At 44.8% G+C, this 12,166-nt stretch overlaps 1 protein-coding gene across 1 annotated transcript in view; it reads right to left on the bottom strand.

Annotated features, from left to right (window-relative positions):
* The window catches only part of STAG3 (STAG3 cohesin complex component), a 78,300-nt gene that overhangs the window by 38,847 nt on the left and 27,287 nt on the right, over nucleotides 1–12,166 (bottom strand). The window contains exons 21-22 of the mRNA XM_063146214.1: nucleotides 12,058–12,150; nucleotides 11,885–11,977 (exon numbers count right to left, since the gene is read on the bottom strand). Of these exons, the coding sequence (XP_063002284.1) occupies nucleotides 11,885–11,977; nucleotides 12,058–12,150 (186 nt within the window). The remainder of the gene's footprint in view (nucleotides 1–11,884; nucleotides 11,978–12,057; nucleotides 12,151–12,166) is intronic.

Genomic DNA, 12,166 nt, shown 5'->3' with positions numbered 1-12,166 from the left:
TTTTCTCTCAAGAGTTGTAGAGTTGTGCTCAAGGTTGTCATTTTGAATTTCTGGGGACATATAAATGAATTTACGTCTCTCAAGTCCAAAATAGGTCTGAGACCTCCGTCTCGCTTCGGAACTGTGAAATACCGGGAGAAAAAACCCGCGGCTGCGAGCTGTTCGGGAATTTTTTCGATAGCTCCCTTGTGCAAAAGTGTTAATGTTTCTTGAAGCAGTACTTCCGATGGTGTTGTATACTTCACAGTGCCGAGGGGATGGAGAGTCTGGAAGTCTATCCTGTATCCTGTAAGAACGATGTCTAACACCCACGAGTCCGTAGTGATGTTTTCCCACGCGTGAAAGAATGTGGCGAGACAGTCTCGAAAGAGGTGGGATCGAGGGTGTGGTGTGGCGTCAAAAACGACGTTTAGAGAAATTGTCCCCTTTCTTTTGGGATCTAAACTTGTTTTGAGGGGTAGTCGTCTTCCTTTGGAAGGTTTGAGAAGGCTGGAACCTTGGTGTTCTGTCGAAAGACTGCCTCTGTGAGTATGGCTAGTATTGACGTGGCCAGCGACGGGATTTCTGGAATTGTTGTTGCTGCTGTTGCTGTGGGCCGATGCCCATCTTTTTGGCAGTTGTTCTTGCCTTCTGGACATTATCCATCTGTTCATCGGTCTTTGAGTTGAAGAGACCATCCCCATCGAAAGGGAGGCTCTCGATGCGTGACCTGGCTTCTGGTGTGAGACCAGCAGATCTAAGCCAGGCGTGGCGCCGGAGGGCTATTGCGTTTGTCATGAGTTTAGAATAACAGTCGGCTTGGTGCCGGATAGAGTTGGTCTGAAGCTTAGAAAGTCTGGATGCTTGAGCTTGAAAAGCTCTTGCTAACTCTCTCTGGTCGTCTGGCAAATAGTCACACAGGGAGCCCATTTTGTCCCAGAGAAAAGCCTGGTAACGAGCCATCAGTGCCTGGTAGTTAGTCACTCGAAGACCTAAAGCTGACGCGGAGTACGCACGACGACCCATAAAGTCCAATCTGCGACCTTCTTTATCGACCGGAGAGGAGTGTGCTTTCTGTGACCTAGAATGCGAGGACTCTACGATTATCGAGTTGGGCTTGGGATGCGAAAAGAAGAACTCAACGTCTTTAGCTTGAACTCGATACATGGATTCGAGCCTGCGTAATGTGGGTGAGATGAGCGATGGCGATTCCCAAGTCTGTTTTAGTGTTTGCAGTAAGATAGGCGAGAACGGTATTTCGGTTGGCGTCGAGGCTTCCGTGTACATATTGTCAAAGAACGGATCGTGAATCTGCTCTTGATGTTGTTGGGCGTCGACGCCTAGAGCAGTGGCCATATAAAGGACTTGTTCGGAAAATGAACCCATGTCCTCCGATGGCGAAGGGCGGTCCTTTGTGCCGACTTCATCCCCAGGAGAGGGTAGCGATGGCTGGATATTTGAGGATGAAGAGTCAGATTGATAGCCTTCTTGGGAAGCCTGGTCAGGTTGTAGCACGTGGTATGTATCTTCCTGAGGTTGAGGTGGTAGAGACAGAGATCGAGGAGGTACAGGTGGTGCAGACATATCTCGTGAAGGTGGAAGGCGAGGTTGATTCCTATCTGAGTAGGGATCGAAATAAGAGTCCCTGTCATAGTAGAGGTAATCCCCCGGATAGCGGTAGTCCGAGTATCTATCCCAGTCGTGAGGCGGTGATCGAGATCGGCCTCTGTAGTTATCATAATAGCCCCTCGGATGGTGCTCTCTATATGGGGAAGAACGGTATCCGGAAGTCGATCTTGGAGAGTGCTGGCGTCGACGGTAGGCTTCCGAGGAGGGCTGAAGTGCAGTCGTGACTGCCTGCTCGAAACGCTCTTGGTTTGGAGAGGGGCGTCGAGGAAAAAACTGTGGAGCTCCTTGACTGGCTGAGGGAGGTCTGACTAGTGACAAAGCGCTGGAAGTCCTCCTAGGGGGAGGAGGAGGAGGGAGTGGTCTCTGTGGTGATAACGAGGATTCTCTGATCTCCCCTTCCGATGGCGTCGAGAGAAGTTCGTTGACCGGGCAATCAGGCGGGTTTGAACGTTCTCTGGTTGGCGTCGGTTGTTGTGCTGTCGACAACCCTCGCGTTTGGAGTGGATGCTTCTTTTTCTTTTTAGGCTGGGCGTCGGGTGACGACCTTGGCTTCTTCGCCTTTTTAGCGAGCTTCTTCGCAGTCGATATAGTAATAGAGCGTGATGGCTCGTTATGCGCCGTAGATACCGAGGAAGCTGATGTTGTCGAAGCTTTCGGTATCGATACAGGGGATGACGCCATTTGTGAACCCGTAGGGTTAGGCGTGTCTACAGAGCGGAGCGTTCTTTTCCACAGCTCGGCTTTCAGGCGATCAGACCTGTGGCGTCTAGTTTGTTTGGAGAAGGCCTGGCAGTGGTGGCAGGTCTCTACCACATGGGCTTCTCCAAGGCAGAGGACACAAAGGGAGTGGCCGTCTGCTGCAGGGAGTTTTGTGCCGCAGCGGACACACTTTCTAAATGGCGCCCTGAGGGCCATACAAGGTAGAGAATAGTTTTTACAGAAGGAAGAGGTATAGAGGAGACGTATAGTCGAAGAAGAATGTATAGTTAAGAAAAAATAGCTCAAGACGAGAATAAGATTATTATTATTTTTTTAGGGAAAAGAATATAAGAAGTAAGAAGTAAAAAGTTTTGAGAAGAAAAAACGGAGAAAAAAGCTCAGCTATAAAGGTTTGTAAAATTTATGAGGAGGATCCTTCCGACGAACCTAGCAGGTAAGCGGTCGCAAAGGAACTGAGAGGAAGGCGGGAGCGGGTGGGAGCATGCGCGGTGGACGGTGGGGGAGGGGTTCCCGCCTTCCAAACGGTTCTTTTTACTCAGCTACTGATCCTTTCCGAAGCTCAGCTCAGCGCAAGCGCAGAGCCCATAGTGTGATGCACAGAGACCACGAAGAAGAATGATCAGTTTTTACTTTAAAAATCCACCTGCTGTCTCCATGAAAGGTTGTTTTTTAACCAACCTCCATGTTTTGTTTTTATCTAACGAGTTTAATTCCATTTGTATAGCTTGAAGCCAAGGCTTAGCATCTTCCTCAGACAATTTCTTTACATCTTTAAAACTTTGAGGTTTATAAATGGCTTTACCAGCAAATTCATCAGAGTATCTCACAGGAGGTATACCTTTGGTAGAACGTTCTGACACGCACTACAACATGCTCATCCTTAGAACTATCAGCACCACTATCCTTTTTCACTGTGTCCATAGTATGCAATGGTTTATCTTCTGCATCACTCCCTGATTCTTCTGATTGTTTTAAACTGTCCCTTTCATTACTACTATCCTCACTTTCATCACTATCACCACTATCATTACTTTCTGTTTCACTTTCATCAACAGGAGTGGATTGGAAAATTCCAACTCGTTCCCAATTAACATTATACTCAACACTTCTTGTTAATCTTATATTTTGAGTATTTGTCATTAGCACTCTATATGACCCTTTTTCATAACCAAGAAATATTCCATGTTGACCTTTTTCTTGTAACTTCTGACTTTGTGGTGTATGCACCCACATGTCAAATCCAAAAATCTTAAAATGACTCACAGAAGGTTTTTTGTTGTACAATTTTTGATAAGGAGTGCACTCTATTACTGAACTTATGCTTCTATTACGCACATAGTTAAAACAGTTCAGTGCCTCCGCCCAGAACTCATCTCCTAAGTTGGCATCGTGCAGAAGTGTTTTTAACCCCTGCAACAGGGTTTGGTTCATTCTCTCACACAAACCGTTTTGCCATGGAGAACGTGAGGTGGCAATCATGTGCTCTATCCCCTGCTGTGAAAGAAAACTTTCAAATTCTGCAGAGCAGAATTCTCCACCTCTTATCAGTGAAAAAACAGGTGACCTGGGTATTATGCTTATTTTTCACCCAAGCACAAAATGACTTAAATTTTTCAAATGCCTCATTTTTCTTCTGAAGCATATATACAAAAGAATATCTCGTATATTGATCTATAAGCACCATAAAGTAATTTGCTCCACCTCTGGATACCTTAAGAGGTCCAACAAGATCTCCATGAACAATCTGAAATGGTTTTTCAGCTTTTCTATTTGTCATTTTTCCCTTAGGGACTTGCTTAACCTTATGCTTTGCACAGGATACGCATTTCATGTGGTACTTACAACTTTTCAGTTTCATCCCTTCTACTATAGGCTGCATTTTAGATACCGCTTTAAAATTTAGATGACCAAACAGCCTATGATAAGAGTGAATACAATTATCATGTAATTGAGCATTTGACTTTGATTTCAAAGTTTTAACCTCACAACACTATCATTCTCCTCTTTTTCATTCCAGTATAAGAGAAACAGCCCGTTTCTCTTTTTAGCATACAAGACCACTTTGTTGTTTTTTATCAATTCACATTTGAACTTTGAGAATTTAACAACAAAGTTTTGCTCAATTAATTGTGACACACTCAATAAATTTTCAGATAACTCAGGAGCATATAGTACATTCTTAATTGAGGCATTTAGGCTTTTAAGGAACACAGTTCCAAGCACTTTACTCTCAATTACTTCCCCATTGGCAAGATGGATATTCCCCTTTTGTTTAGTTAAACCTGTAAACAGACTCTTATCTTTACACATATTGCAGGTAGCACCACTGTCTATCACAAAATGGTCCCACCTTTTCTTTGAAGTGGACACAGCAACAAGCGCTTTAACTTGTCGCTTAAACACCCCTTGCTGTTGTCCTTGTCCTTTCTTCTTTTTACAATCTTTACGTAGATGCCCTGTTTCTCCACAAGAAAAACGACGTACTTTCAGTGCCGCTATCTTCTCACTCTCAGCAGTTAAATTACCCCTGCTGTTTGATATGTGCTTTTGTGAAGTTGCAACTGCATCATTACACCTAGAAGCAACACGCCTATCTACTTCAGCCATGAGCCTCACTTGAATAAGTTCAAGAGTCAGCTGTGCTGGGGGCAAAGCAGCTAATTGAGCAGTGATACTTTCATAACTTTCATTTAAACTGCTCAATACAACGTAGCAGAATTGCAAGTCAGGAATTTCTACTTCACGTCGTAATAACTCATCTCGGAGCGACCTTAAATTCCTCAGATGTTTAGCTAGGTCACCATCTGGAGCAAGTTCAGCCCGATACATTTGTTTGAAATACACAATGGTCGACCCAGTTCCACGACGAAGATGAATTGTCTCTAATGCTGTCCACATTAGTTTTGCAGTTTGTTTTCCACGGATATTAACCAATTGTTGGTCTGAGACAGCCAAAATAATTAAAGCCTTTGCTTTGGCGTCATCATTATTCCATGCCTGCCTAACAGGAGTGGGAGGATCTTCTGCTATGACTCTCCAAACGTTTTCTTTCACCAGAAATGCCTCCATCCGGTAACACCAAATAGAAAAATTGGAGTCATCTAGCTGAGGGAAATAAAAGCCACTGTCTTTATGTTCCGCCATTGAGCCTTGCTTCAACAGCCAGCAATCAAGCAATTAAACAGTAGCCAGAAGAGCAGCCAAATATCCAGCACTCACGTTGTTTAAACAAACTCACTCTGCCGTCTTGAAGCCTCTCTGTTACAGCATCCAAGGTTCCAGAAATCTTCTCCTGGGACTGCATTAAAGTTCAAAATTCTTCTCCTGGGCCCATAACCAGATGTTGGGGGAAATAAGTATTGTTGTACAAATTCCTCCATGCAGATAAACGCAAGCGTGAGCTTTGAATCTTCAATGGTTTATTTAGAGAAGTTCTTCAAAACAAAACAACCAGGCTTGTAGCAGCAAATTATAACAAAGCAATTGTCTCACCATAAATCAAAGTAAGCATAACAGCTTTACGGTTCTCCTTGACAAAAGTTGGCTTTGCATCAAAACAGCATACTCCTTTCTCTGGCAGCGGCAGCAGCTTACGCCATACCCTCAAACCTCCACTGGCTGACTGCATATTGCTGTGAAAGAGTGAGCCTTTTACTCCCTTCACTCAATCACCAACAGGTGTGCTGAGCTTGCAAGTCTTTGCCAATAATCTGCCTTAATTACTGTTAAGGTTAACACGAAAACCTGACAGTAGGCCCCTTCCAACTCTGCTATTCTATGATTCTATGATTCTATGTTTGGTGCCTAGCGGAATGTATTTGTTGTTTTGCAATGTTGGATGCCTCAGCCTGAAAAATTCTGGCTAGGTCTCTGCGATCATCAGGGAGTTTGTAACACAAAGCCCCTATCTTCTCCCATAAAAACAACTGATAACGGGCCATTGCGGCTTGGTAGTTGGCTACTCTCATGGCAAGTGATGCAGAGGTATAGACTCTACGTCCCATGAGGTCGAATCTTCGTCCTTCCTTATCCACAGGGGAGGCTTGTATCTTTTGTGATCTTCCCTGGGATGACTCCACTATTATGGAGTTTGGAGCTGGGTGTTTCATAAGGAAGGAAACCTCCCCTTCTTGCACCTTGTACATGTTTTCCAGACTTTAGAGGCTGGAACCATGGAAGATGGGTTATTCCATGCCTGTTGCGCTGTTTGCAGTAAAGTTGGTAAGTACGGTATGGAGACTAATGTAGGGTTCTCAGTTGTCACCGTGTCAAAAACTGGGTCCTTAGGTTTTTCGATATGTTGTTGGGTTTCCAAACCCAATGTTCTAGCCATGCGGAGGATGTGTTCTGAGAAACTTCCTATGTCCTCAGGTCAAGGGCGCAACGGATGAGACTGATAAGGAATCAGACTGGTAGTCATCAGTAGGGGAGTCGCGGGATCGATCTTCAGTGTGCTGTAGAATGAGGTTAGTACTCCTGCGTGGTGATATTGGGCGACTCGGTATCGAGTGCGCTAACCTATGTTGCCTCGGTACTGATGGCGGTGGTGCATAGTCCATTCTATGTCCATGGCTCGGTGTCGATGGTGGCGTCCGTCGGTACGGAGCTGTCTCGGTACGGTGCCCATGCCTCGATGGCGAGGGAGAAAAACGTTGATACGGAGCAGTGTCCACTCGATGTCCGTGCCTCGGTGGCGAAGGGGAGACGCGTCGGTACAGAGCAGGAGGATAGCCACGGTACCGACACGATTCATATTCATAGCAAGGTGGGCGATATTCCCAGTCCGAGCATTCCCGTCTCCTGGTATGGGAGTACTGGGAAGATCTGTCCCACTCTGTGCGAGGGGATCTAGATCTATTTCCTCGATGGCGAGTTTCGTCGATCTCTGTTTCTGCTGGGACGGAGCTCAGAGTTTCCAATTGGCCTGGCGAGGCTGGTATCATAGCCTGCTCTGCCATAACCGGTGGTGATGGTTCCACCAATTCTCCTTCGGAGACCGAAGCATTCGGTACCAAAGCGGGTGCCGATACCAAGAGCGTTCAAGGTGGTATTGGTGCTTCTCTCGGTACCGAGGCGGCTATCGGTGGTGACAGTAGCCTTATGGGCGAGTCCCCTCGAGATCGATGGTTTAGCTCTTTACATTTCTTTTTCTTTTGCAAGTCCAGGTGTTTAGGTTTTTTTATTTTCTTGGCGTGCTTTGTAGAACTAGGTGGAGGATCTGGAGCAGCAAATACAGATGGTCTCATTGGGGAGACCTGTATTATGTTTAAGTCCAGTGTGTCCCCTCGGTTAGGGGTTGCCATGGGTCTTTGTTTGGTGGCCTTAGAGGGCGTATCCACTGCTCTCAAGGCTTTATCCCAGAGTAAGGATCTCAAACGGTCAGCTCTGTGTTTCCTGGTCTGTCTGGTGAAGGCCATACAGGGATGGCAAGTTTCTACTTTATGGCCTTCGCCTAAGCACAAAACACATAGGGAGTGCCCGTCCGTGGGGGGAAGTTTACTCCCACATTGGACACATTTTCGAAACGCGGCCTTAACGGCCATGCGCTAAGGCACAGCGATCAAAAGATCACTAGAAATAAAAACACGAGGAAATTAAACACGAAAACAGAAAGAGGAAGAATTAGAATACAGAAAGAGGAGATGAATAAAATAGAATAACAAATTATTATTTTTTTTACTCTAAGCAGGTCCGACCAACGGAGAGATCCCAAGTTGAAGCTGCCACAATGGCGGTCAACAAAGAACTGAAGTGAGCGGGAACCCCTAGGGATATGCGCAGAAGGGACGGGGTTCCCGCCAAAACTCTAGGCTATGGAAGTTTCCCGAATGAAGCTTCTCGCAGGCGCAGAGCCCATCAGTGTGATGCACAGAGACCATGTACATCAATGTACATTGATGGTGCTATATAAATAAATAATAATAATAATAATGAAGAACTTGGCATTTATCCCTATTAAATTTCATCCTGTTGTTTTCAGCCCAGCACTCCAGCCTATCAAGATCACTTTGAAGTTTGTTTCTGTCTTCCAGGGTATTAGCTATCCCACCCAATTTGGTGTCATCTGCAAATTTGATAAGCATTCCCTGCACCTCCTCATCCAAATCATTAATAAAAATGTTGAAGAGCACTGGGCCCAGGACTGAGCCCTGCGGTACCCCACTCGTTGCCTCTCCCCAGTTTGAGAAAGTTCCATTGATAAGTACTCTTTGAGTCCAATTCTGTAGCCAACCGTGAATCCACCTAATAGTTGTTCCATCTAGCCCACTTTTAGCTAGTTAGTTAATCATAATATCATGGGGCACTTTGTCAAATGCTTTGCTGAAGTCAAGATATATGACGTCCACAACATTCCCATGGTCCACAGGGGAGGTTACCTTATCAAAAAATGAGATCAAATTTGTCTGACAGGACTTGTTCTTGACAAATCCATGTTGGCTTCTAGTGATCACTGCATTGATTTCAAGGTGTTTACAGATTGATGTCTTTATAATCTGCTCCAGAATTTTCCCAGGGATGGATGTCAGACTGACTGGTCTGTAGTTCCCAGGTTCCTCCTTTTTGCCCTTTTTGAAGATAGGGACAACGTTAGCCCTCCTCCAGTCATCCGGCACCTCACCTGTCTTCCATGACTGCAAAGATAATAGACAAAGGTTCTGAGAGTTCTTCCGCTAGCTCCTTCATTACTCTAGGATGCAGTTCATCGGGCCCTGGAGATTTGAACTCATTCAAGGAAATTAGGTGTTCTTTGACCATTTGTTTATCAATCTCAAACTGTAATCCTGCTCCCTCAACTTCTGCTTCACTTTTTGTTTTGTTTTGTTAGCTGCCGCATCACACTGCTAGCAAACCAGGTCTCCCCTTTCCCATACTTCCACATTTGATTTTTTTATACCTAAATGTTCCAGGCTTTCCAGATCGTTCTGAATTTTTCTTGTCTTCTATGGGGTTGGTTATCCCTCCTACCTTTGTGCCATCTGCAGGTTTGATAAGCAGCCCCTCTACACCCTCATCCAAGACATGGTATTAACATCAGGCGGCCTTGTCAGTTTCCTGGATTTATCTTCCCCCGCCTTTCTTAAAAAGAGAGACAACACTTGCCCATCTCCAGTCTTCCAACATTTCACCAGCTTGGAAATATCCCTTTGTGTTTTAACAACCTTCAATCATTTGGCATCATCAGTAAACTTGGCCACTTACTTCACTGCTCACTCCTAATTCCAGATCGTTTACGAACAAATTGAAAAGAACTGGTCCCAATACCAATCCCTGTGGGACACCAATGCTTACTTCCCTCCATTGGAAGAATTCACCATTTATTCATACTCATTGCTTTCTGTTTTTTAAGCAGTTACTGATCCATAAGAGGACCTCTCCTCTTATCCCATGACTGCTAAGTTTGCTCAGGAGTCCTTGATGAGGGACTTTATCAAAAGCCTTTTGGAAGTCCAAGTAAACAATGTCCACTGGATCACCGGTCTACATATTTGTTGACACTCCCAAAGAATTCTAGACTAGTGAAACAGGACTTGCCTTTGCGGAAGCCGTGTTGTTTCTTCTTCAGCAGGGCCTGCCCTTCTATATGCTTACTAATTTTGTCTTTAATAATGCTTTCAACCAATTTACCTGAAATAGATGTCAAGCTAATTGGCCTGTAATTTCCTAGATACCCTCTGGATCCCTTTTTAAAAATGGTGTTGCATTGCCCATCTTCTAGTCCTCTGGTACAGAGGCTGAGCTTAGGGACATGTTGCATATTTTTGTGAGGAGGTCCACAATTTCATATTTGAGTTCTTCGAGAACTCTAAGATGAATAATATCTAGGCCTGGTGATTTATTTGCTTTCTATTTGTCAATGAGGTTGAGAACTTCATCTTTTGTCACCACTATTTGCCTCAGTTCCTCAAACTCCCTTCCTGAAAACATCAATTCAGGCACAGGCATCTGTCCTGTATCTTCTGCAGTGAGGGCAGATGAAAAGATTTCATTCAACTTCTTCAACTCCATTATCACCCTTTTTGCATCTCTTATAGTCTCCTGGCATTGCCCTTGTGCAAACTTGTACTCCCTTTTGTTTTCCTCAGTTGGCTAAAACTTCCATTTTCTGAAGGAAGCTTTCTTTTTTCTAATAGCTTACTTGACAATGGTCATTAACAGTGGTGGTGACCTTTTGGACTTGTTGCTACCTTTTCCTAACCTGGTGTAGCATTCACTCTAGGTGCCTTCTGTTATTGTGGTTCTGAGTAAGCTCCAAGCATTCGGAAGCGATTTAACCCTACTTAGCTTTATCTGTCCTGAATCTCCCACCAATCAAGCTTCATGGGATGACCCCGGGTTCTAGCAACATGAGTCAGGGAGGAAAATGGCTCCCCTTCCACATTCTCCACAGTAGGGATAGTTTTGTATATCTCTATCATGTCTCCCCTTACTCACCTCTCCTTTAAGCTAAATAGTCCCAGATAGAATCATAGAAAAGTAGAGTTGGAAGGGGCCTACGATGCCATCGAGTCCAACCCCCTGCTCAATGCAGGAATCCACCCTAAAGCATACCTGACAGATGGTTGTCCAGCTGCCTCTTGAAGGCCTCTCGTGTGGGTTGTAACCTTTCCTCATTTCCTCCAGCCCTTTAATCATTTTAGTTGCTCTTATCTGTTATTTTTCCAACTCTCCAATATTGTTTTTTAGGTGTGGTGACCAAAACTGTACACAGTATTCCAAGTGTTTTATATTATTTTAATAAGGGCAGTATGATCTTGTCAGGGTTTTTTTTAAATTCCTTTCCTAATTATGCCTAACATGGAAATTGCCTTTTTCACAGCAGCCACATTGGGTTGACCTTTTCATCAAGCTGTCCACCACAACCCCAAAATCTCTTTCTTAGTCAGTCACCATGACATCATTGCTGGCTTTTATTAATTTTATGTGGTTATATCAGATTCTATTGCACAGCTGCCTTGCAAGGGCTTTACCCTTGAAGGCAGCCAAAAAGTATTTCAAACAAATACATACATACAAAACATTCACCTTTGCAGAAACATGTTAGAAGACACACATGCTCCAAGGAATATTGCAAGTCCAAGTTAGACTGGGCGGCAGTACCTACCTTTTGACAGACTCTACCTGACATCCCACTGATGGATGAGCTCTTCTTCTGAAGGCAATCTGATGCCACAAGAGATGGACACAACAAGGATACGGAATGTGTCGCACTCATTCCAACTGGATCTTTAACTCCATTTGACAGGATCTTCTTTTCATTTGTGCTCTGGCCTCACATACTTGCAGTGCATGTGTCTACTCAGTGAAGTTAAAAATTTATTCATCTATCCAATGTAGTGGGTTGTGGCCCACAAACATTTTTTGCCACAACACATATGTGGGTTATCTTTTCAGATACCAAAGGACTCTGGTTTTATGTTTTGACCGTCAGAAGGTAAACAAGAAAAGAGCTATCAGGCAGCCGTCTGGCCAAGACCAGCCAACATTTAGAGACCTCTAAGGTTTTACGAAGTAGGCAAAAGCCACACTCCTAACCCCCCGGCCATGTATCTCTCACCTGCTCCTGGACACTGGGGTCCATGTCCATGAGGAAACTCTGACAGAGGGAGCAGAAGGATGTCACTTTCTCCTTGAGGCTGAGCAAGGGCTCCTGGAGGGGGGCAGGGAGTGAAGTCAGGAAGGTGTGATGCAAAAGGGGCGCTCCCAAGAGCCCCCCAAAGGCATTCTCACCTGGCTGGGAAAGGGACCAGCGGCAGCATCTGACAGACGGGCCAGTTCCCAGAGCAGTGAGAAGTGGGAGCAGGTCATGGCAGAGATAACCACCTGCAACAAAGGAAGG

This window comes from Elgaria multicarinata, chromosome 1 (genome assembly GCF_023053635.1).
Source record: "Elgaria multicarinata webbii isolate HBS135686 ecotype San Diego chromosome 1, rElgMul1.1.pri, whole genome shotgun sequence".
NCBI classification, from domain to species: Eukaryota; Metazoa; Chordata; class Lepidosauria; order Squamata; family Anguidae; genus Elgaria; species Elgaria multicarinata.
This window is presented reverse-complemented; position numbering and strand designations above follow the sequence as displayed.